The sequence below is a fragment of the Chelonoidis abingdonii genome, chromosome 26, assembly GCF_003597395.2.
Source record: "Chelonoidis abingdonii isolate Lonesome George chromosome 26, CheloAbing_2.0, whole genome shotgun sequence".
Lineage (NCBI taxonomy): Eukaryota > Metazoa > Chordata > Testudines > Testudinidae > Chelonoidis > Chelonoidis abingdonii.
In genome coordinates this window covers 10,918,004-10,942,017 of record NC_133794.1, presented here as the reverse complement: position 1 = coordinate 10,942,017, position 24,014 = coordinate 10,918,004, and the positions used below count along the sequence as shown (strand labels likewise).

The window sequence follows — 24,014 nt, the reverse complement described above, 5'->3', positions numbered from 1 at the left end:
GCATTTACAAAATGCGTTGCAATCCTCTGGTGATAGGTGCCCTCCAAAGTGCACTTGCTAGCTTGAGAGAGAACGGGTGCATTTTCCTTGCTGAGCAAAGACTAATATCATATGGGTGATTTATCGTGACCTATTGCCAGCTGGGACTCCAGTGTTCTTGTTAGTACTCTGCCCTGCTCTTGAAGTCCTTTTCCTCCCAAGTCTCAGGCCTCTGAGTTAGAAGCCTTTAGTAGGGCACAGTTTAGTCAAGGAGTAGCTGCCATGGCACGGCCTGGGGTTGTGGCATCTTTCTGCAGCCTGGAGCTGTGCCTGGCTCTGGCGCACGGACGAGCGTGAGAAGTATTACGGGCTCTAGCATTTGGAATCTTGCTGGCATTTCCAGTGCAAGTGACTAGACCAGGAGCTGGGAGGAAAATTGCCTGGTTTTGATTGAAAAAGAGCTTAAAAGCAGCAACCCAAGTTGGAGATGCTTCTGCAACAAACCTGGAAAGTGGGTCAGCACTTGGGGGAGACGTGAGTCTTTCTGTTCGAATCAGTGTCAAGGGTTTGGCTGATTCACAGGAATAGACAGAAGGAGCGTTAAAAGAATGTTCTCCAACGTGGGGGCGGTAACGCGAACACTCTGAGTGGCTGTGTTCTGTAGCACCCACAAGGAAGCTAGGGGGTTCCCTTCTCTGCAGCTCTCACGGGCTGCCTGAGAGTTTAACGCAAGCAGGAGAGTGGAGCCATGAGGACAAGGCTGGCTTGCAGATACGTGGTGCCGGTGGGAAACGAAGGAGTGTGCGGATCCTCCACCAGCCTCCAACGTAAGCAACCGCTTCCCTCATGCAGTCAGAGGGTTAGCTTTCGCAGCGCAGTGTGTTCCCCTCAGAGCCCTTCCCACTTTCTCCAGCTCAGTCTTGGATCTCTGCAACGAAGGAACCTCACTTAGGGGTTTGCTCAATTGCCTCTTTGCGCCAGGGTTTCCCCCTTCCTTGGCTGTCCTACCATTTTCTCGGGCTGCGAGTCGTTCTCCGCCATCACGGACTCACAGGTCGTGCCCACTGTTGTCCCCGTGGGGGGTGCCCCTTTCATTGTGACAGCCCTTCTCGGAGATCCACTCTCTCCTGGGGTCAGGCCTCTCCACCTCCTGGAGCCGCCCCTCTCTGAGCCTTAGCACCTCTGTCTCTCACTGTGGGCCCCCTCAGGAGTCCCCTCGCTCTGCACCCTAGGGCCTACACTCCCAGAGGGAGTAATGCAACCGTGATCTCTAGACTGGAGGAAGTCTCAGCCAGCGTAAAACAGGAGGGTTTATTGAGCATCTGAACACAGCACAGAAAACTCTCAGAGCCTCAGGCCTGGCCTCCCCCAGCACAGCACATCCCAGTCTTCCCTGCATCCAGGTGGGCTCTGCCTGCTCCCCTTATCCAGCCCAGAGCCCCCCTGCTTCCCAGCTGGGCATCCGATATCACCTGCCCCAAGCCCCCTCTGTCCATTGTCTTCTGTCCAGGTGTCGAGTCCTTGGGCGATACTCTGGAGCTGCTCCCTACGAAGCCAGCCAGGACTCTGGGGAAGTCTCCTCTTTGTGAGCAGACTGGCTCCAGGGCAAGAAGCTGACACGGCTTCACCTTCCTGGGTCTGACCTTGGAGTATTCAGCATTGTCTGTCCCTCCGTGCACTTCCCACAGCGAGTCCACCCAGGCGGGGGCCTGGGGAAGCCAGAGGGTCCTGCACCCCCACTTTGCAGTCAGACGTGACTCTCAGCCAGCCAGTAAAACAGACATTTATTCGATGACAGGAACATGATCTAAAACAGAGCTTGTAGGTACAGTGAATGGGACCCCTCAGCCGGGTCCATTCTGGGGGGCAGTGAGCCAGACACCCACGTCTGCACTTCACTCCTTGTCCCCAGCCAGCCCCAAACTGACTCTCCAGCCCCTCCTCCTCTGCTTTGTCCCTTTCCGGGGCCAGGTCACCTGGTTCCTTTGTTCTCCAACACCTTTAGCTACCCCCTTGCAGGGGGGAAGGGCCCAGGCCATCAGTTGCCAGGAGACAGAGTGTCGGCCATTTATGTACACTGGCTCTTTGCGCTGCAACATTTACACCCCCCTTATCCCACCACCTAGAGACTTAAATATATAGGGGAAACTGAGGCACCCCTACAGTGTTCAGAGGAAACATTAAGAACAGTCCCACTTTGTCACACCAGGTAAACAGGATCACCTGAGCCGCCTCTTCTGTCCTCTGGCCTCCTCCTGCTGGAACTGGCTGGTTAGGTCACCGGGGTCCTGTCCCCACAGCCCATTGTTCTCCCACTGGCCAGAACCAGCTGCGACTCCTGAGCTGGGCCTCTGGATCACCAGGTCGCCAGGACACCAGTCACTGAGGTATCTGTCCTCCAGGCCATTGGCTGGGGTCTCAAGTTCCCTCGCTGGTCCTCTGTAACAAGAAACTCCCTCTCCCCTCACCTCATTAAACCAGTAACCCCCAGGGAAACTGAGTCCCACCCCCTCTGCATGCAAACCGTTGGAAAACAAGGAAAAATCAAGAAAATCTCCCACTCTGTCACACATGTACGCTGAACGCAAGCACTGTCGGACCCCACAGCTCAGCCTTTAGACTCTCAGTCAGGTGCCCCTCTTGCTTAGCCCGACTCTGCTACCCTGTTGTCCTGGAATTTCCTCGAGCCCTGGGATCCACGTGGCGTATGGGGGCAGCACTGAAGAAGCCCTGTCCCCGTGTGTGCCAGATTACGTGGCAGTCAGATAGGTGAATGGGAGCCGTGGGTGCCCAGCAAGGTGTCCCCACATTGATTTTGTCATTTGCCTTTGGGGAGAGGATTTGAGTTACTCGGGCTTTCTCTGGGCAACGTGCTCTGCAGTGAGGTTCCAGATGGAAACGCCATTGCAGAGTGGCTGGGAGCGGGCTTGGCTTGGCACACTCAGTTATCGTTGGCCTACCTGCGCAGTGCTGTGTCCGGCAGTGTTGTAACAGTGTCTGTGTTTGTGTGTGGAGCTCAGGATTGCTGCTAGCATGTTAGCTGTTTGAGCTGGTGCAGTCAGGAGACCGGGGTAAATGGACAGTGTAAACTCACCATGCATCTGGAGGCTGGTCAGAAACCAGGCGAGTGAAATACCGAGCAGGCCCTGACACTGCTCCGTACCCGATGTGCAGGGCAGACAATTCCTCTGCAACCCGTGGCTGTCCAGCTACCCTGGCCCTGTCACATAATCCTACTTGAGAGCAGGATATCGCCAAAGAAACAGCCCGCTTCTCCCAGGTCCCCTCTGCCGTGCTGTGTGAAACTGGCACTAAAGGGCCCAGTGTGGATGCTGGCCCGCGTACGATGGCTGTTTTCCCAGGCCTGCTGCTTCGCACCTGGGCACATCCCCGTTGTAAAGAACTCCACAGAGCTCTGCTGTTGACTCTGAAGTGGGAGCTTCCCACGTAAAAGCACAGCGGTTTTGGGCTGCTCTTGCCCCGCCTGTGTCGCTGCCTTGGCTTTCAGAAACAGATTGAGACCATGCCCCATTGGGTGTCCCTGTCTCTCTTTAATGGCGTCCTGCCTATAGCCAATTTTCCCCCATGCTAACGTGGTCTCCTGCATCCTGCCCTAAGGGGGGTAAAGCTGAGCTTGGGCCCAGCCCCACGGCCCTTTCCAGGTGAGCAGCGGGAGACACTAGTCTACCCTGGGAGCTGGGTCAGAGGGGGCTACGCCCAGGGACTGGTTGTGCCAATAACACTGGAATAATCTGACTATGGACCCAGCCCCTGAACTGTAGACTAGAGACCCGACTTGTAAATGACACTCCTGTATTAAAACAGCATGAGCTCAGACGTTTCTGCCTAAACCCAGGGCTCACGACTCGTTTTCACCCTGAAGAGGGCAGCTGCCCACCTAATATGACCATTTTTAAATTAGTTTCTGTGTAGCTTTTAGTTGGCTTATGAAATTCATTTTTCCGGCAGCATAATCTGATCCAGCCTCCATGTGTTACCCCTGCTGCCGTGGGGCTAATTTGGTTTTTAATTGCTAAGTCTAATGTCCTTTTCTCCAAGATGATCCTTCCCAGAACAAGCTACGAGCCTTTTGCTGGGTTGGCCACTGGCCAGGTTTGGTGGTTTGCAGCGGGAACTGAACGATCTTGCAAAGCTCAGTCATGGCGCTGGCTCGTTTTTAGCCGCTTTTGGATCCAAATCTGCCCTTGTTCCAGCTGAGAGGCTGCATGAAGCGTGGGGCTGCTTTGCCCTGGTGCTCTGTACTCTAGGCTATTCCTGGGTGCAGGAGTTAAGTCTCCAGTCCCCATAGGCCAGACATGCTTGACTCTGAAGCCTTCAGGCTGCTTTTATCCTTAGGAGCAGGCGCATGTTCTTCTGAGCTCCAGACTTAGTGATTAAAGCCCAGAGGTTTTAGGGCACCAATGCCTTATTCACGTTCTTCCGTCTCACCTTGCCCATTTTGAACCCCGCATGAATGTTACCCAGAGCGCTGCAGAGCTGGTCTCTTGGTAAATAGATCTTCACAGGACGGTTCTTGCTACCTCTGGACCTAAAAGCTGCAATGTTATCGCTGAGACTAGATCTCGGTTCAGTGGAATTATATTTCTGCCGTCCCTTTAAACCAATTTCAGTCCGATGTTCTAACTAATATTCCAAACCCAGGAGACTGAGCAGGTATGAGATATCTCTTTCACCATATTAACCCAGGGCCCTTGGCAGGATTTACTTGGCCGTATCTCATGCAGTAACACGCACCGCGGCAGTGCCCTACTGGCGTACGCTGCGGCGTTTTTATTATTTTCTGCTCAAAGGGCTTAAAAGAGAGACTAGATTTAAAAAAAAAAAAAAAAAAAAATCGGTGTTGAACTCACTTTAAAATGAATTGCCCCAGGTTAAAATGCCACAAACGGTGTCTGAATTGGGGACTTTCAGCCAGCTTAGGGGTTTTTTCCCTCCCCTGCCAGCAACAAATTTAATGCAAACAGCAGCCTTGACCCAAGTCAGTTGGCATCAGCTGCTGTGAGCTCTGTATGCCCGGAATGGCACCTCGGCCTGCTTGCTTCGGAGAAACCAGCAGCAGCCTTGCTTTTCTGGGCGTGTGCTGTGCGTCTGCGACTGGCGTCTTCTAATGGCAACATGAATGAATTAAGCTGAAGAATTTCCAGTGCACTTTGGGTATTGCAGGGAGTGCTTTCGAGCGCAGACCGTCGGGCGGGGCCGTCATGCCTGCGCTCTCCCTGCAGCTCCTCAGACAACCCCTCCCATTTTGGGGTACCGGCTAATACTGCTTTATTGTGTTGATTGACTGTTGCGCAGTTGAACTTACCTGAGTTTTCCTAATGCTCTTCCCCCCCGGCCTTTTCACTACCTTGCCTGGATTCTAGTTTGCACAAGTAAGACCATTACAACGCTTCTCTTTTGCATGCTTTGGAATTTGATTTTGCATGCGGATAAATCTGCACCGTGCTTTGTTGTGAATGTTGCGAAGAGTTTTAAATTCCAGTCATTAACCTCCCCCCCGACTTGTTGAACTCACTGGGGCCTGATTTCAAGATGATTGTTGGGTTAATCAAGGTGTGGGTTTGAAATTGGCGTGTGGCCCAGGGCAGCGTTCTCTCTCCCTGCACTAAGGCGTGTAGCCGGAGCAGAGGAAAACAAGGAATTGGACCTTGGTTTTAGCAGGAGGAAGGTTTGGTTAGCGGGAGGATTCCTCGCCCGGAGTGGGAAGAACAGAAGAGGAGCCTAACTCCAGGCTAGTGCACTGGCACGGTGCCCTGCCGAGGGCTCTGCTGGCTGCATGGCAGGCGCCCTGGGGTAACTGGCATGAAACGGAGCAGACTCGCTGTCCTGCTGTAATACACAGGGGTGTGCAGGTCCCAGGATGCAATGCAGGCTTTCAAAGATGGCATCCAGCCAGAACTCTAGCCCAGGTCCCCCTCCACCACCTGCCATGGCTACTGCAGTCTCCTCTTCTCTGACACCTGCACCCTCCCGGAACACTTCTCCTCCCGAGCATGCAAACTAACTATCCTCCTCTCCTGGGGATCGGGCCATGTGCTCCCCCCCACCCCCCCACTTCGAGTTCAAGCTTCTCAGCACTTAGACGCCCTGGATCTGAGGTCTAGTCTCCTACTGCTTCCCTCCCGGCTACCCCGCCCAACTGCCCTCTCCTCATTTAAATCCCTCTCCTGCCATGTGGCCTCCATGAACGCACCCTGGCTGCAGAGCCCCAAGGGCTGCGTGCTAGTCTTGTCCAAGTGATCCTGTCAGCTGACGGCTGCTGGCCCTGGCCGGGCGCTAGCCCTCGCCCCGTCGGCTGCTGGCCCTGGCTTTCCTCATCCTACCCCCTTGGCGTCATGCCTGTACTGTGCTGGTAAGATGCTTGGGGCTTGGCTCTCTGCATCAGGAGGCAGCCGGGCATTGTTATGACGAAACAACCAGATTGCTTAGGTCAAACTAACATGGCATGCTGGGACCTGGAGCCTGCGAGCTGCTTTACTGGTAAAGGCAAAGGCTGTTGTCTGGCAACATGGTGCTAGAGAACGAACCCCCCCCCCCTCCCCCAGAAGTCCCGTCTTCTGGTGAAACAGATCAGACTTAGGCCTACTTAACAATTCTGCTCTCCAGATGCTGCCGGGGGAGCCCAGGTGACAGCTGGGGTAGGACACAGGGTCTCTCTCTTTTTTTTAAATTAATCTGTCGCTCAATTTGTGATCCTGAAAGTGGCCAACTGGGGCCTGTGATGGCCCTGCGTTGAAGGTGACTCTTGCTGAGCGAAAAGGACCCTGTGTTTATTTCTGACCATCAGAACGACCGGTCAGTCGGGTGGTTTAATGACATCCAGCTAAGGGATTAGTGTGACTTCTAGCCTGGGAAATGAGTAGAGGTAGATCCCGGGTATCCCGGCATGCCCCGGCTGGGCACCCGAATCTTGGGAGGAATCATCTGAATGATTGAGGCGCCGTGTGGGGCCTGCTTTCACAGGCAGTGCTTTCCAATCCGCTGATTGCTCTGTTGTTTTAATGGCGATGGTCTCTCCGAGTGCGTAAGTTCCTGGAGGGGCGCTCTGGAGGTGAAACATGCACTGTATCCTTTTGGACTAGCTTCCCTTTCATTTTGCCCCTGCTTTCACGGCAGCCATGGGAGCAGGCTTGCCCCAAGGAGGAGAAAAGGTGCTCTTAATCCCCTCCTCCCCTGAGAAATGACTCGCACTCCTCCGCTTTGTTCTGCAGTGGTTGGGTAAATGCGGCTCTGCCTGTGGCCTTTCCTGCACCGCCACTGTGGGTGGCTCCTGGAGGTGGCAGGTGTTTCTCCGCATGTCATCTCCACTGGGGACCATCCCTGAGCCTGTGTAGCTCTGGCCTCAGGCAGAAGTCTCCTCTCCTGCCAGCCTCCCCAGGGTGAAACAGTACCTCTGGGCAGTCCAGGTGCGAGGTGATTCTGGGTCCTGTCTTGTGCTGTGCTCCAGTTCCAGTGGCTTGTAGAGCAGGAAACGCCTACCCCCCTTGACCAGCCAGCCGCATGCGAGCTGGCTAGTGGAACTAGTAACTAGAAGAAAGCATCTCCTTAGGGGTCAGGCAAATGCACCCCCCTTTGGCGCTCCCCCAGGCCGGCTTGATTCAGGTGCACCGCTTGGCGTTCACCGAGGCCCCATCTTGGTTTTCACCCAACTGCCCGGTTGGTTGGCTGAGGTGGAAGGAGGCCAGCGGCTTGGCTCACAGTCACTCAGTGAAGGATTAGGCAGGGCTTGAACTCAGGTCTGTTGTGACATCTGGACCACCCCCAGCCTCCTGCTGCCCTGGGGGAACAGCCATTGGGAGGGCAGCGGAAGAGAAAGCAAGAGGTGCAGACACGCTGGGCCCTGGGCACCAGCAGCTCCCTGCCTGGCTTTCCTGGGGCTGGCAGGAGCATGTCCTCCAGACCGCAGCTTCAGAAATGGCCCCCTAGAGATGACGGGGGTGGCGAGGCGGAGACTTTCCCTGCTGCCCGATTCCCTTTGCTATTAATGACTTTGAAAATGTCAGCCCGCCTGAATGCTGGCTGCCTGCCTAGGCACAGGGGCTGCTGTGGAAAGCCTCTCCCTGCCGCGTCCTTGCACCCGGGTGCTCGCCTTCGAGGGCGTCTCCTCTGCCGCAATCCGTTCAGCGAAAGCGGGTATTTGTCTGCATTTCCCTGAGCTGAGAGGGGAGAGAGTTGCCTCTGTGTGGCCCATCAGACTTTTCCACAACCCCCCCTCAAACGCTCCTTCCCATCCCGCTGCCCATGGGGCACCACCTACCATTGCAGCCTAGTGATCTAAGCCCCCGGCCGTTCAGAAGCCTAACAAGCAGCTACATTCACTGGGGCCCCGCAGCAGGAGATGACGGAGCCCCTGGGCGCACTCTGCCGGAGTGACTAACTAGGGTGACCAGACAGCAAGTATGAAAAATTGGGACGGGGGTGGGGGGGTAATTATGGGCCTGTCCCTATAAAAATCGGGACATCTGGTCACGCTATGACTAACACACAGGTGCCGCTGGCTGAATCCTGCTCCACGTTTGCTGTTTCCGAAGCTCCCCATAACCTTGTATCTCCTAACTACCACCCCTGCCATAGGGCGGCTGCGAGCTTTGCGAGATGGGGGGGTTCCGTGCGTGGGGACTGTGAAAACCGGTGTATCGTGCATGTGACCAGCTTCTAATACGATTTTTGTCTTTTTCTCTCCCCCACCCATGAACCCTTCATTCCCTGCCCTCCTAACTTTTCTTTGACTTTCTCACCTCTGGGAAATCACAAGGAGCTGGTAAGGAGCCTGACCCCTCGTCTGCTTGAATGTTCGGCTGAGTGAGCAGCTGCTGTAACCTTTTGTCTTTATCGACCTTCAAAAGAGGCTTCCCTCGGGCATCAGAGCAAAACTTGATAGCTGCCTCCCCCCCCACCCCCGCCCCTTGCTGAAAGCAGAGGGGGGGTCCCGTAGCCCGGCTGTGCTGATCACTTCTAACCACTGGGCATTATTACTCCCCAGCCTGTGGCTCCCAAACGTTCACAGTTCATGTTCTGCCTTCAGAAATCGCTCTGAAGTAAATCGACGGCCCGTCAGGCTCACATGCGGCCTGCAGTTTGGGAGCCCCTGTCCTGGACGGCACAAAAGCTCCAATTCGCTGTTAATAATCTCAGATGGCTGAATCCTGGGGCCATTGTGCCAGCAGGTGCAAAATGAGCCCAGCCACCTCCTGCTTTAGGCCTTGGGTCAGTGAAGTCTTTACCGGCGCCTGCCCAACTGGTAATCATGAGGCCTCCTTTCCCCGGAGTGCCAAACGCACCCCAGCTGTTCATCGCAGCCCAACATGCTGGAGGCTGAATTTTGTAACGGCCTTTAAAACAGAGCAAACCCGGATTGTGCACCCCATCCTCCAGGACAGGGGCTGGCTCTAGAAAGCAGCCCATGGCTAGCTGGGAGGAGTGTCCCCTTCGTTTTAATGGCTGCTTGGTTCATATTGGGTCCAGTGGGTGAATCCATCCTGAGGGATTGAAACTGATAGCTGGCCCTTGACTCCCCAGGCATGGCCCGGGCCCCCGTTGTGCTGGGACCGAGAGGTGGCCCCTGCCCCAGAGATTTTCACGATGCTCAGGAGCAGATTTTTCCAATATTAATAACTTGGCTGTTTAGAAAGGTGCCAGCTTGAAAGCCTTCAGCCCATGTGGTGTAACCTAAGGCCGGCAAGCGTCTCAGACTGGGAAGCTCCCGCCTCACGTGAAAACCACCCTGTAGAAGAGCAGACTCACCCCTGCGGCGCCTCCTGCTGGTGACTTCTGGGGATTAGCTCCGGAGCGCCCTCTGCAGGCCAGTGATCCGCTGCCTCTTGGGCCTCCCAGGACCCAGTGCCCCTTTATCTGAGGTGCTGCCCCCTGGCAGAAACTCCTTTTAGCCTGAGGGTCTCCCCCTCCCCAGGGAACCCCCACTCACTATCCCCATCTTGCCTCAGGATCAGGCTACTGCCAGTCATCATCTAGCCCCGCGCCCTGGGGCAGGCTGCAGTATCAGCCACTCATCACCAGCAAGGGGGGTTTGGACCTGCTGCCTTTGCCCACCCCAGGGCTGCCCTCTGCAACCCCCAGTACCTGTCGGCCTTGTGCTAGGCCACAGCCTGGGGCTTGCCAGGCTGGAGCTCTCCAGCTCCTCTGCCTCTCCCCAGCCCTGCTCCGCTCAGGTACCCTGTCTCTAGCTCCCTGCAGCCAGGCCCTTCTCCCTCTACAGGCAGAGGGAGACTGGCTGGGCTCCTGGCTTACAGCCTTTTTATACCAGCCAGCTGTAGCCTGACTGGGGCATGGCCCAGTTCCAGCTACTTCCCCAATCAGCCCAGCTTAGCAGCTCCCAGCCACAACCTTCCCCCAGGACAGGACCAGGGTAACCACCCTGCCACACGCCCGCCCACTTCCCAGAAACCCAATAGATACACACCCGTGTATTTCAGCCCAGTGAGATTTGCCAGGGCTGAGTTCGAAATGCCCTGAAAGCCGTAGGCGCCCTGGCAGGTTCTGAACGTCAGTGGCGAGTGTGGAGGGACAATTCCCTGGCGGAGACAGTTTGGGTTTTTAACCAACGTCGGTGGTCCCAGCTGCTTTGTTAGACCCTTTGTTTAAATGTTAGGGGTTTTTACAAGCTGGTTAGTTACCATGGAGTGCAGAGCAGGGCAGGAGCCTGGGTCACAGGCCCCCGACCAGGAAGCCCCGGGCAAGAGATAAAGACAAAAGGTTTCTCTTTAACTGTGATTAACCTGCCTTTGGCGTTCTCCTAGCACTAACCCCTAGCACGGGCGAGTTTCTGCCTGGCGCTAACGCTCTGTGCGCGCGGGAGAGGCTCTGCTCTGGGCCTGATGCTCTGAAGCTGCCTGGTGACTGACTCACCCTCTGAGCACTGAGTGAATCCAGGTCAGCAGCCCCCAGCCTCCGCACAAATCCTTCCTCCAAGGTGCAGGAGGCCTGCATCTGAGCCGAGGCCCGTGCCTGCGTCTAGTGCCCCCCTCCTCCCCATCGGGGCCTACCCCTCTGGTAAAGCTGAGCTGCCCCATCTCCTAACCCCTGGAGAGCTCCATGCCCAGGGGCTGCCCTGTTCCGCTAGCCAGGTGAGCCAGGCCGATTGCCAGAGACGGGCCTGTTCCCAGTGCGGAAGTCAGACTCTCCTCATCCAGGGCCGTCCCTCCGCGGGCCGTTAGGTGTGAGCCGAGGGCTGGGCTCCGTACGCCGAGATCAAGTCCTGTGCTGGGAGACAGGAGGAGGCGCCGGAGGGGTGTTGCCAGCCTGAGACTTTGCTGGGGATTCCCTCCTGCTCTGCCACGGGGGCAGCCCTCTGTGCAGCTCCCAGCAGGCCGTTTCCGTCACCCTGCCCAGCTCAGCTTGGCCTGGGACTCTCCAGACCGGGGCTGCTCGAGGGCGAGCCCTCGGGTCGGAGCCCCAGCTTTTCTCCCTCTTCACAGCTTCAGGGTGATGTAGCCACCTGTTAAACTGAGCCACCCCCGTCGCCTGTACAGGCCCAGGGCCAGCAGCGGGGCCTGGAGAGGGGGATCTTACCCAAACGTTCCTTGCAACTGGGACTGCTCCCTGCGGCCACAGGGCTCCACGCAGGGCCCGCCACCGCAGAGCGACTCCCATTGCTCTCCAGTGAGCTCGGAGCAGTACTGGGCCAGGGGGAGAATTGTGCAGGGACCCCTAGTGAGAGAGAGGGCAAGACGGGCTGGGGTGAGTGACCCCTGCTGGCAGAGGTGCTGCCAGCAGCATGGGGGATGCGGCACAAGAGGCTCCTTTAGCCCTCCGGGGGCCACGTCTCATAAGGAACAGCTCTGTGGCCATGTCCCACTGCATTGACCGTCTGCGTCTCTTCATTGCACTGGGGTTTGCTGGCAGGAGGGGGTGCGGGTGGCGTGGGGGTCGCGGCCTGGCAGCTCTTCTCCCTCTCTGCCGGGAGAAGGTGCGGTTCGTTGGGAGCCCCCGGATCCCAACGCAGCGTCTTTGCGGGTAAAACCCTCCCTGAGCCTCCTGTCGCTCAAAACAGCCAGTCTGCAGAAAACGATTTTCTGTATTGATTTCCGTGTCAGCATTTACAAGAGAACTGGCCCTGCAAGCCCACGCCCTGCGGGGCTGCCCCGTGTGGTCCTCTCGCAGCCCATGGCTCCTGGTGAGGCTTCCCAGGACTGGCTGGCGCTAACGAGACCCGAGGAGCATGTTAATGTTACCTTGTAGCTATCCCCCCCCCCAAGTGATACCAGAGTCCCCCTTTATCTGCAGGGACTTTGGAACAGTCCCCGAAGGCCTGGGCCAGAGGCAGGGCCTGAGCTGAAGGCTTTGAAGCTGTGGGCATTGAGCAGGCCAGGCTGGTTTGCACTCCTGTCACCGGGGGCTATTTAAAGGGAGCCCCCCGAGCCCTGGTGACCCGGCCAAGTTATTAATATCTGGTGGGCTCTGCTCCTTGCAGCTTCCCCCGGGGCGAGGCCAGGGCAGCCCTGTGCCTCCTGCAGCACTAAGGGGCCATCGGAGGGTGGGGGTGTCCTTAGGGAAGTGCTCTCTGCTCCTTTTGGGTGGCCCCGGGGTCTCTAACACCGGCCTGTCTGCACAGGAGGAGCTGACGAGCACCAGCGTGGAGCACATCATCGTCAATCCCAACGCTGCCTATGACAAGTTTAAGGACAAGAGAGTGGGCACTAAAGGGCTCGGTAAGGCTGGCCGGGGGGGCCCGTATCCTACATCGCTTGGGTGTGGGGAGAGGGGAGGCAGCAGCCGGAGCGACTGGCCGGTGGCAGAAGTGAACCAGGGACGTGCTATTGTGTCCTTTGATTGGTTGGCGGGGGGGGGGGCCCCAGAGCAGCACAAGCTTCTGCCTCCTGCCTTGCCCCAGCTGCCCCTGGTCCGTACCGAGAGCCGGGGTGCACTGAGCGTGCACAATGGGGGTGTCCCGTGGGAGGCGGGGGGCATGTGCCCAGCCAGGGCCTGGTTTAACGTCCCCCAAGCAAACCGCTCTCTCCTCTCGCTGTGCAGATTTCTCAGATCGGATCAGCAAAGCCAAGCGGACGGGCTACGAGTCGGGGGAGTTTGAGATTGTGAGTAACCAGCCTGGTTCTGTCGCCTTCCCGCCTTGAGGTGGGCAGGGGGAGGAGGGTCCTGGGCACGCTCAGGAGAGAGAGGGGAGCTGAAATCGGCACATTGGTCCTCCTGTGCTTCCCCCAAAGGGAAGTTAAACCATCCTCTGAGCCCAAGGATCCTGGAGGCCAAGCTGAGCTCTGTCACCCCCCACCCCCAGAGGGGTCTCGCCGCTGGCTACCTGGGCAGGGACCGGACTCCAGGACCTCTGGGCCCATAGCGAGTGTGACGGACTAATGACCCTGCCCGCATGTAGCCAGTTTCTCGAAGGCTTTGGCTGTGCTTGTCACTGGCCTGGGGGGGGAGGAAATGCCCCTCCCTGGGAATAAGACCCAGCCCTGGTGAACTCCCTGGCTGTCCTCCCTCTGCCCTAGCGAGTGTTGCCTGCTGGGGAGCGCACTCTGGGAGGAGCTGCTGTTCACAGCCTCTCCCGGGGGGTGAGAAGCAGGAGGTGTGGTCACCCTGGGCAGGGTGTCAGGACCCCTACTGGCATTAGACAGAGGAGCTGCTGGTGGGTGGCGTCTTGCCCCCAGGAGGAGCCTTGGTGTGAATCTGGCATTTCTGCAAGAGATGGTGCCCACAGGCACAGTCACGCAGGCCTTGTGCTCTGCCTGGGCATCGCAGGCCTGGCGCCTGCAGCAGCCCCTGGCACAAGCAGCAGACCCAAAGCGAAGGGCAGACGGTGCTTTGATTTGGATAGACGACCCAGGAGGACTAGGCTGTGGTGGGATCCCCTGCGCCTCCCCGTGTCAAGCACGCTGGGTCGGACGAGGCAGGTGAAAGGTCCCTGCTAACAGGGTAAACCCAAAGCCCTGGCCAGAGACCAGCTGGCCTCCCCGGAGAACAAGATGCCCCAGTGATGCCAGCTGGATTCCAGACTAGAAATAATGCAATTTCCACTGAGATCTGAGCCGGAAGCTCCCCCACCAGCCACATGCCGCCAGGTGGCAGCCCCCTGAGGAATGCCGACCAACCACTCCCGCCTCATGGCCTTGTCTGGCTCGCTCAGCTTCGGCTGGCCCATTTCAGGTCGTCCTCGGCTCAGAGGCACCCAACCCCAGCCTGCTGGCCCTGGGCCCATAGAGGGAGCCCAGTGCAGAAGCTGATTCCCTGTTGCAGGGTTAGAATTCGTTGAACCAGAGAGGAGGGGACATGTAACCTAAACCCCTCTGTGTCGTTAGCTAGGGGAAGGCATTGGTGTGAAAGAGACGCCCCGGCAGAAGTACCAGCGGCTGCTCCATGAGGTTCACGAGCTGAGCACAGAGGTGGAGAAGATACAGGTAGGAGCCACCTTGGGTGGCCCGCGTCGCCTCCATCGGGGGAGATGTCCGGACCATCGCCCTTTAGTCTGGTGGGAGGCAGTGGGGTCTAGTGGGCAGAGCACTGGACTGGGACTCAGAAAACCTGGGTTCTGTGTCCAGCTCTGCCACTGACCTTGGCCAAGTCACTCCACTCCTCTGTGCCTCAGTTTCCCCATGTCAAACCGGGAGCCCTTTGAGATCTACAGCTAGATATGATTGTTCCCCGCCTGTGCCGCTGTCTGGGAGCAGACTCGTCAGGGGCTGAATTGTCAGAGCCTTCAGCTGGGAGGCGGTGGGTCCCCGTGACCACAGAGCCCCACGTCCCGGCTGTAACGCGGCAGCGTCTCCTTCTGCAGAGCACTGCGAAGGAGTCAGCGGCGGAGGAGAAGCTGAGCCCCGTGGCGCTCGCCAAGCAGGTTGTGGTGCTGAAGCAGCAGCTGGTCTCCACGCACTTGGAGAAACTCCTGGGGCCGGATGCAGCCATCAACCTGACGGACCCTGATGGAGCCCTCGCCAAGTGAGCTGGGGGAGCAGCTGCAGTTTGGGTCGGCTGCTTCCCCGTCCCGTGTCCCTCAGCCAAGGGGGCAAGTGGAGCTGGGACGGCCCCATCCTGGGGCTCAACCCCCCTTGTGGCGACTTCTCCCCATAAACCGGGACCAAATCCCCAGTCTGTCTTGCTCTGGCGACTGCCCGAGGCCATATGGTGCCTGCAGCATGGGGGTGCCCGGGAGAATTCAGCCCCAGCGAGACTCGCTGACCCCTGGGCAGGTGTGTGGGACTTGGGCTGAGAGGGCGCGTCCTCTCTTGACCTCGGCGCCGCTGATCGGAAATCAGACTGGCTGGCCCCCAGCCGCCCCTCGGCTCCTGGAGCTGCCCGTGTCCACTCGACGACAGCTTGGCTGTTCACCACGGTGGGGACGGGGAAGGATTAGAACCGAGGTCGATGGATGAGATATGGAGCTGTCCCGCCTGTCGCTGCCTCGGAAAGCCCCAGGGGTGGTCGTGGCGAGGGGCGTTAGTGGGCGTCACTGCAGCCAGGACCGTAGGTCGCTGTGGCCATGAGGCTGGCGTCTCCCGGTCCCCATTAACTCCTCGGGAAACTGGCAGTGCGGAGCAGCAGGCCCTGTTACTTCCCAGCTGGCGCCCGCCACTCACAGGGCCTGGAAACCAGCAAGGTCTTTTCTGTTTACCAGGCGCCTGCTCATTCAGCTGGAAGCGGCGAAGAGCGCCAGGGGCACCCCCAGGGCAGGGAAGAGCCCGTCGAAGGCCCCTGCGCCCGCGGGAAATATGGTGACCTACGAGCTGCACTCAAGACCTGAACAAGACAAATTCTCTCAGGCTGCAAAGGTGAGTCTGGGGCAGGTCTGGGTTTGGAGTTGTCTGCCAGGCAGCAGTGGCCATGCGACAGCAGAGCTGCGAGCAGTGCTGGACACTGGGAACTCCTGGGATCTACCCCTGGCTCTGGTCTGGATACTTTAGCTCTTACGTCACTTAGCTGGCATGCCTCATTTTCCCCATCTAATGCTTATTTACTTGTCCCCTGGGGGAGGGAGGTGTTAATACTTGAAAATACCAGCCAAGTTGCTGTTTGAAAACCTGCTCCTGAGCCCATATTAACATCACCCAGAACATATGTGCGGCAGGGCCCCTCTGTTGTGTGTCAGGGCATGGAGGGGCCCTGTGTAGATGGTTATTTCCTGCCTGGCTCCCTTGCGGGCCTGTTGGGGAAGGCTTTGTGCTGGGAGGGCTTTGGCGGGCCTGGGAATTGGGAGGCTGTGAAGAAGGGTCTGGGGGCAGCTGGGAGAAGGAAGCCAGCTCCCACCCGGGGGGTGCCGCAGCTTAGCAGAGGAGCGAGCTGCAGCCAGCAACTCTGCTGAACTGTCCTGGTGGCTGGATCGCACCTGCCGGTGGCTGGGCCCAGGCAGCCCTGGCGTCTCTCACTGCTTGGCTGGCACAGGCACAGCTCGTGTCTCGGCAGACTGGCGCAAAGCTCTGAGTGGCCACCTGCCTGGGCTTTCTGGGCTGCAACGGAGCCCTGCACTGAGGCGCTGTTCCAGCACCACGTGACCTGGCTAGGAGCTGGGCACCCGCAGGGCCCATGGTGCCAGCCTTGTGGGTTGGGGAAGTGGGGCACGCTGGGGGAATCGCTGACCCCTCCTCTCGCCCGTTGATCTAGCTAGCGGAGCTGGAGAAGCGGCTGAGCGAGCTGGAAGCCACGGTGTGTTGCGAGCAGGACAGCCAGGTGAGCGCCGCTGCAGAGGGATCAGGCTGTCCAGCCCCGCCCCCGGGCCTGGCGTGGGCGTAGTGCCCAGGGCTGGGCTGCTCTGAAACCCAGGCTCCTGGACCCACACGCTTGTGTTCTCTCTCTCTCTCCCCCTAGAATCCCCTGGCGGTTGGGCTGCAGGGAGCCAGCCTTATGGTAAGCCTGAGTGCGGGGACGGGGATTTGTAACGGCCTAGCTGGTGTCCCGTGGAGCATGGAAACCCAGGGGGGCTGTGGGGCCGAGCCCCCTTCCCGTGCTGGAAGCAGCATTTCTGAGGTTGGTCTGGGGGGGGGTGCAATGATGCAGCCTCCCAGAGTGCCATGTGGCTTCCCCTGTTCTCAAGTGGGGTGCCCGAGCTCAGCCCCAGAGGATGCTGAGTCCCTGGGAACGCTCAGCGCGGCCCTGGCCAGGGTGCGTTCTGCTGGGGATGGCGCAGGCAGTGAACTTGGGTGTTCACGTCTTTCACCCCCTTCCTCCCTCCCGCAGGAAACAGTGGAAATCCTGCAGGCCAAGGTCAGCACCTTGGACGTGGCTGTGCTGGACCAGGTGGAGGCGAGGCTGCAGGTGAGCAGCTGAGGGGGGAGGACAAGCTGGCAGGCCCCCACCTCCTGGCAAGAGCCTGCTTCTGTCGCACCTGGGCAGCTCTGGCTCCGGGCCAGCCGCCTGCCCTGGGCTCCCCCTCCGGTGCCCTGTGCGCTCTCCTGTGTCCCCTGCGAGCTGTGGGATACTGGAAGCAGGAGCCCGGTGCCGCCAGCCCGGCCGGCTCTGCCCTGCTGGTGGGACCCGGCTGTGCTGGGTGCCTGCACTGGGGGCACCTGGCAAATACTTCCCCTCCGCTGACCAGGTTCTGGGGGTCCAGGAGCACGGGGCAGCGCCTTGCCCCAGGCTTGCCTGATCACGGCCCCAGCAGTGGGTGGGTGCATGGCACAGAGGGACTCACCTTGCCCCTGGCCCAGCCACTGGCAGGGCTGCGCTGCGGAGGGCTGTGCTGCCACCTCGTGGGTGGGAGGGGGGCACCCGCTGCCCTAGGATCCTCACGTCTCCTTTTCTCCCCCAGAGCGTCCTGGGGAAGGTGAATGAAATCGCCAAGCACAAAGTGGCCGTGGAGGATGCAGACACCCAGAGCAAGGTCAGGTCCCAGCCTCCCTGCGCTGCAGCCCCACCAATCCCCTGGCAGACAGCGCTGCCCGGCGAGTGGGCGCCCTCAGGGCCAGGGCTGCAGTCATCTGCACCCACATGCCTCCTGGGGCCCCCCAGCCCATGAACGCAGCTAGGGCCTGGCTGTAGCTGGCGGTTGATGTACTTCGAGCAGCCGCACCAGCAGAGGGGACTAGGGTAGCACAGGATCTGGGGCTGGTGAAGGGGAGAGGGGACAGCATGCGATGCCTGGTATGTTGGGCTGCCCATGACTGGGCGGGGGGATCAGTGTGGGCCTTGGGGCCACCCCCTCCTCAGCCTGGCACTAACACCTGTCTTCCCTCTGATGCCACCAGGTGCATCAGCTCTACGAGGTCGTGCAGCGCTGGAGTCCCATGGCCACCACCCTGCCTGCGCTGGTGCAGAGACTGGCCACTGTCAAGCAGCTGCATGAGCAAGGTGAGGGGCAGGGGGGAAACGGGCTGGGGCAGGTAGACAGGGGCCCATGTGCCTCAGGAAGGCTCTGAGCTGCTGCCTCTTGGCTCTTGTCCCTTCCAGCCATGCAGTTCGGGCAGCTCCTGACCCACCTGGACACCACCCAGCAGATGATCACCAACGCCCTGAAGGACAACGCCACGCTGCTGACACAGGTGGGCATCCTGGCAACACCCCTTCCCCCGGCCTGGGAGTGAGTGCAGCTGCCAGAGCCTGAGGGTCCCCGTGCTGCCCCCGTGCTACCCGCTCTCTGTCCCGCAGGTCCAGAAGACCATGAAGGAGAACCTGGTGGCCGTGGAGGAGAACTTCACCAGCATGGACGCGCGGGTGAAGCAGCTGTCCCAGTGAGCCCCGCAGCCCCCTCCCTGCTACGCCCACACCCACTGCTTGGGGGGGACCAGTGGCTCCCCTACCCTGGCCCCTGCCCTTCTGGGGGGGGAGGGGGCTCTGCTGCTGCTCCCATGACCTGGGGTGAGGGGTAGAGCCCAGGGCATGGAGGGAGGAAGGAGATTCTCCTCTCCCCCCTCCTGCCCCGCAACTCCAGGTGACTCCCTAGGGGTGGGGCTTGTGCTCATCAACCTGTACAATTATTTACTATTAAACACTGTCTGCTCGCAAGCCTGGCCCTGCCCCTTCTTGCCGGGGCGGGGGGGGGCTCGGCACTCGCCACACACCACAGGCTTTTAAATACACATTTTAATAAATTGATACAAAACACCCCAAATCCCCGCGGAAGAGCCAGCGGCGCTTGGCCCCCAGCTGTTAAATTAAGTGACTCCCATGGAAAAGCGCCAGTTCCAGCATCTACAAAAGCAAGGCCCCTGTCGGTGAGGGGGGGCAGGGCCCAGCCCCCGCTTTGCATAATTCCCACCAGCAGCCTGGGAGCCCGTAGTGTGGGTGGGTGGGTGGCGCTGGCGCTGCGGCCGGGCCCCGCCAGCCACCAGACCTGAGTGTTCTCGGAGGAGTTCAAAACAAGGAGAAAGGGGGCTGGGGCCTGGATCGCCCCATGCCCCAGCCGGCGTCCCAGGCCAGGCACCCCCGGGCTCTGCCTGTGCCTGGGCTGGGGCCACGCTTATTGCTTTGTACCATTGCCCCCCGGCGAGGGGCACAGGGAGGTTTTTGGTGAGCGGGACGTGCGGTAAGCTAACCCCTGAGGCATTCCTGGCCCTGCTGAGACCCGCAGGCCTGAGGTAGGGGAGGAGCCCTCCCCCCCAGCCTTGCTACCGAGGGGGGGGGCAGAATGGCAGCAGTTGGGAGCCCTAGCCCCAGTCTGGGGGCAGCACAGGCTCGTGCCCCCCCGTAGCGCTGCCACACCTCCCTGGCATTTCACTGTATTGCAGAATGGCTTCAGAAGTGCTTTGGCAGGCCATGGCCCAGCACTGCCTCCTGCTGGGCGGAGAGGGAAGTGCCCATTGCCAGCAACGGCACCTGCTCTGGGCCCCCCCACTGTCCACAGGGCACCCCCAGTGGGGGCTCGTTCCTGGCTGTGGGTGGCCGGGCCTTGCTCGGCTTCACCTCCCCGGGTACCTCTGGGCCAAGGCTACGTCACCAGCTTCCTGCGGCGGTTCTTGGCAGGGCGGCCAGGTCGGGGGCGCCGCCCGGGGGGACCGTCCTCCTGTGGGGTGAGAAGGGAGGGTGCTGCTAGATCGATGCCCTGAACTGGGACAAACTTACCCCCCCCGGGGAGAGGAGTCAGGACCCCGGGGCTTGTTCTGGGCTTAGCCCCTCGGCCATGGCTGTTGAATGAGACAGACAGAGGGGCCCAGATGCCCCTGGGAGTCACCTATTCCTGTCCCACCCCCTGCCCAGCGGTGGCACTTACAGTGGGGACGGAGCCTGGCTCAGCGGTTGGGCCCCTCGCTCGTGGTGTCTCCAGGCGGGTGCTAGGCCGGGGGGCACTGCAAAGACAGAGCACGTCAGAGGGGAGGGAATGGGGCAGACTGCACCTGCCTGGGGGGTTGGGGGGGCCATGGGATCCCATTTCTCCCCCATGCTCACCTGACCTTCCTCCTCCGGCCCCGGCGTGATGGGCGCAGCCTCCCAGGGTTCCCCTGCAAAGACAAAGGACGTGGCTGGGTCGGGCACAGCACTGGCTCCCCCCTAGCCACCACCAGGCAGGTGGAGGGGCGAGATCTGGCTCTGCCCGGGCCCCTGCCCTGCCCAGAGGGGCCCCCTGTTCCGTACCTTTATCTCCTCTGCTTTGCTGGGGGCCAGCGGGCTGGCCGTGCCTGGCACCGGGATCTCACCGTTGCATCTCCAGGCCGGGTGGGGCAGGTGCCCCGAGGGTGCTGCCTTCTCGCCCGGCTCACCCGCCTGCCCATTGAAGTGCCGCCGGCTCCCCCAGGCCCCACGGCCTCGCCTGGCCCCACGGCAGGCGCTCTTCGTTCTGCGGGGCGTTGCCCGGGGGGGGATGTTGCCATTCAGCCCCTCCCCGCTGTGCCGGGCCCGTTTCAGGGGGGTCCTGCAGCAGGGGGGTCCTGCGGCGCCTCTCTCCAGCTGCCCCACGGGGGTGGCAAAGCCCAGCGCTCCCTGCTGGCCCGGCCCGGCTGGCTCCAGGGGGCTTGTGGCCGGGCAGTCTGTGGCCCTGGGCACTGCAGGGGAGTCTAAGGCACTTGGCAGCGCAGGAGGGGCAGCGTCCGTGCAGAAGGGGGTGAAGGGGGCTGGCGGCTCGGGCTCCGGGACGCTGGGCGGGTTCGGGGAGGGGCCTTCGCTTGGTGCCGGCGCTGGCTTCTCAGGGGCGCTGAACCCGGGGCTGAGCTGCCAGGGGAGGAGAGGGAAGAGCCGTGAGGGGGGCAGGCCTGGCACTCCCCGCTCCTAGAGCCTCCGGCAGGAAGGAGGGGGACCCCACCCCTCTACCCGCCCCCGAACCCCCCTCTGCTGGGAGGGGCTTCAGCTATTGGCCTAGCTGGCTGCATATGCTTAATTATTTGCATCACATGTCCCACCCAGAGCTGCCTAAACCGCCATCCCCCACGCAGCCCAGCACTCACCTGCAGGAGGCAGGCCAGGGGGCTGGAGCTGCCCAGTGGGCTCAGGACGGGGGGCTGGGCCTGGAAGAGCTGGAAGCCCAGGGGCGCTGGGAGGGCAGGAGGCAGCAACTGCGGCTGGCTCTGGAGCATGGGGCCCCCGGCGGCCCCCAGAGGGCCCAGCGCCGACAGGTCACCTGGGGGGGAAGAGAGTCAGTGGGGGGCAGAGTCCTGGGTGGGGACCCCTCCAGCAAACACGCCCTCACTCACCCAGCAGCGCGGCACTCAGCAGCGGGCTGACCAGCGGGGGCAGCAGCGGGTGGAGCCTCCCGGAGGAGCTGGGGGGCACTGGGGCACTGCCAAAGGCGCCAGGGGGCTCGGGGGCCTCAGTAGTCGTGGGCATCGTGCCAGTCGAGGTAGGTGCCATGGGGGAGCCGGCGATGCCAGGCTGGAGGAGAGCAGAACGTCGCATCAGGTCCGAGAGAGCAAGGCTGGGATGACGCCCGCCTCCCCCCCCCACCCCCGCAGCCCAAGCCCCCAAAACAGAGCAGGGCTGAGGTGATGCCCCCCCACCCCCAGACGTGCTCCCTGCTGGATGACCACGGAGGGGCTGAGTGCTTCTCTCCCTGCCCCCCAGCACTGAGACACCCACCCCAGGGCCCAGCCTTACCTGGGTGTCGGGGGCTGCCAGGCCGGCTGCCAGCAGAGCCGAGTTTAAAGCTAAGACGGCGGGCGAGGCGGGCAGCGCCGGGAAGAGCAGGGGCTGCAGGGGCCCATCCGGGAGGTCCCCCTGGCAGGGCGGGTCCGGCAGGGGCAGCAGGGCCGGGAGGAGGCTGCTGGGCTGCTGGAGCAGGTCCAAGCCAGGCAGGCCGAGGCCCCCCAGGGGCAGCAGGGGCGACTGAGGCTGGCTCTGCAGCAGCGAGGCCATGAGCAGAGTCTGCAGCACCTGCCCCTCGGGCTCGCCCGGCAGGCCCAGGGCGGGCAGTGGTGCCTCCCCCTGCCCCGGGCAGCCCAGCAGCTGTGGCTGGCTCAGGGCCAGGGAGAAGGGTAAGGAGCCGAGGAAGCCGCCCTGGAGGAGGCCAGGGGGCAGGGAGCCTCCGAAGGGCAGCACTTGCTCCTGGCCCAGGAAGGGGAAGGGCTCGGGGGCCGGGGGCGGCAGGCCCCGCTGGCCCCCCAGGCTGCCCTCCCCGGCGCCACTGCAGGGGCCAGAGCCCGAGGCTGCTTTGGTGGCGGCTGGCAAGACGGTGGCACCTGCAACGGAGAAGGGCTGGGTCAGAGGAGACTGGCGGGTGCTGCCCCTGCCCACCCCATGCCCCCCATCCCCACCGTGAGGCTCTGGCATCTTCAGCCAAAGCCCTGCCTGGGTTCCCACGAGCCAGCCCCAGTCCTTGCTCGGCTCTCACCCCCCAGCTGGCGCCCCTCCCCCCATGGGTCCCTACCTGCGGTGCTGCTGGGGGCGGGCGCTTTCGGCTGGGGGGTGCTCCCTGAGGCCAGGTCAGAGGAGGCGGAGGCCAGCTGGCTGAAGAGGCTGAGGAGCTGGCTGTTGAAGTCCTGGAAGGAGGGCAGGAGGCTGGGGGGGCTGTCACCCAGGGGCAACGGGGGCAGGCCAGGGGGCTGGGTGCCCAGCAGGCTCAGCAGGGACGACAGCGGCTGGCTGGGGGCGAGAGGGGCCAGGGGGCTGCCCTTGGCCTCTCCGGGTGGTGGGGCGCCCCCCGGGGGCGGCCGAGGGGGCTGCTCTCTGGGCCAGGCCCGGTGGGCGGGGGCCTCCTCTGGCCCGGCAGGGCCCTGCTGCGAGTCCTTCAGCAGGCGCAGCACGGTGGGTGCGCGGCGCTGGCGCCGGGGCTTGGGCAGCGCCCGCCCGCCCACCACGGAGAGCAGCACGTTGGAGCCCAGCAGGCGCCCGGGTAAAGTGCTAGAGGGGGGCTCGTCAGCGCGCTGCTGGCTGGCCAGCTGGGCCTTGGCAGCTGCGCTCAGCAGGCTGCTGGCAGGGAAGGAGGGGGCACCCGGCTGCTGAAGCAGCTGGCTCAGGGGCAGGCCCAGGAAGCCAGGTGGCCCCTTGCCCTCGGGCATGGCGCCTAAGGGCACTGGTGGGTTATTGCTGCTTTGGTTGGCTAAGGCATTGCTGGGGGGCGCCTCGTCCTTGCAGGGCTGGGGGGGCCCTGCAGGGGGCTGGGGAGCCAGCGGGGGCCCCCCAGGCTCGGAGGAGGTGGAGGAGGGGCGGGAGCACTGGGGGGACAACTCGGCGCTGCCCCCTGGCGATGAGACGGAGGAGAGCGTGGTGGAGGCTGCCAGCCTGCCGAGGGAGGCGCCTGCGGGCAGTGGGCAGGTGCGGCTGCTCCAGGCGGGGGCCCCCTCAGGGGGCAGCGTGGCGGGGACCGGAGGCTTCCCCAGTGGGCTGGGGGCAGCAGATGGCACCATCTCGTCCGGTGGGGGGAAGGGGAGGCTGGCGGGGGAGCCGAGGGGGAAGGGCCGGGGGGCCGCGTCCAGGGGCTCCAGGCCAAAGCTCTGCAGGGGGAAGGCCGGGCGCCCGGGGTAGGGACACGCCGTTGAGACCATTGACGCCAGGCTCTGCCGGGAAGACGTCCCCTGAGAGGGCGCGTGTGGTGAACGTGGGCGGACGATGCTGGCGGCCGGGTGCTGGTGACGGTCTCCGGGGCAGGCCCAGCAGGATCCGCTGGCCTCTCCACGGGCTGGGCTTGTGGACCTCGCCCTCCGGACAGCCAGCACCTCAAAAGGCGCGGCTCTGGCGTGCTGGCATTG

The 24,014-nt window shown here is 61.6% G+C and overlaps 2 protein-coding genes across 3 annotated transcripts in view; one reads left to right on the top strand and one right to left on the bottom strand.

The window, feature by feature from the left end:
* The window catches only part of DCTN2 (dynactin subunit 2), a 350,710-nt gene extending 331,804 nt beyond the window's left edge, over positions 1-18,906 (top strand). For both annotated transcript variants that reach the window (XM_075061135.1, XM_075061134.1), the window contains exons 4-15: positions 12,572-12,668; positions 12,991-13,052; positions 14,274-14,372; positions 14,750-14,910; positions 15,587-15,740; positions 16,570-16,635; positions 16,774-16,812; positions 17,143-17,220; positions 17,714-17,785; positions 18,150-18,252; positions 18,352-18,443; positions 18,550-18,906. In XM_075061135.1, the coding sequence (XP_074917236.1) occupies positions 12,572-12,668; positions 12,991-13,052; positions 14,274-14,372; positions 14,750-14,910; positions 15,587-15,740; positions 16,570-16,635; positions 16,774-16,812; positions 17,143-17,220; positions 17,714-17,785; positions 18,150-18,252; positions 18,352-18,443; positions 18,550-18,636 (1,110 nt within the window). In that variant the 3' untranslated portion in view covers positions 18,637-18,906. The remainder of the gene's footprint in view (positions 1-12,571; positions 12,669-12,990; positions 13,053-14,273; positions 14,373-14,749; positions 14,911-15,586; positions 15,741-16,569; positions 16,636-16,773; positions 16,813-17,142; positions 17,221-17,713; positions 17,786-18,149; positions 18,253-18,351; positions 18,444-18,549) is intronic.
* Positions 18,907-18,967: 61 nt separating this feature from the next.
* Positions 18,968-23,788, bottom strand: MBD6 (methyl-CpG binding domain protein 6). The gene is made up of 8 exons (XM_075061133.1): positions 22,694-23,788; positions 21,925-22,505; positions 21,525-21,702; positions 21,279-21,451; positions 20,473-21,045; positions 20,287-20,339; positions 20,111-20,186; positions 18,968-19,903 (listed from the first exon to the last, which is right to left on the bottom strand). The coding sequence occupies exons 1-8, from the start codon at positions 23,670-23,672 to the stop codon at positions 19,829-19,831; spliced, it is 2,688 nt and encodes an 895-aa protein (XP_074917234.1). The 5' UTR covers positions 23,673-23,788; the 3' UTR covers positions 18,968-19,828.
* Positions 23,789-24,014: the final 226 nt, after the last annotated feature.

Excerpts from the sequence above, each read along its gene's own strand:
- MBD6 (XM_075061133.1), bottom strand. The coding sequence starts at position 23,672 with ATGGTGCCATCTGCTGCCCCCAGCCCACTGGGGAAGCCTCCGGTCCCC. Across the intron at positions 21,046-21,278 it reads CCCTGGCCTGCCTCCTGCAG|CTCAGCCCCGGGTTCAGCGC; the intron begins GTGAGTGCTGGG and ends CTCCCCTGGCAG. Across the intron at positions 19,904-20,110 it reads AGCCAGGCTCCGTCCCCACT|GAGGACGGTCCCCCCGGGCG; the intron begins GTAAGTGCCACC and ends CTCACCCCACAG.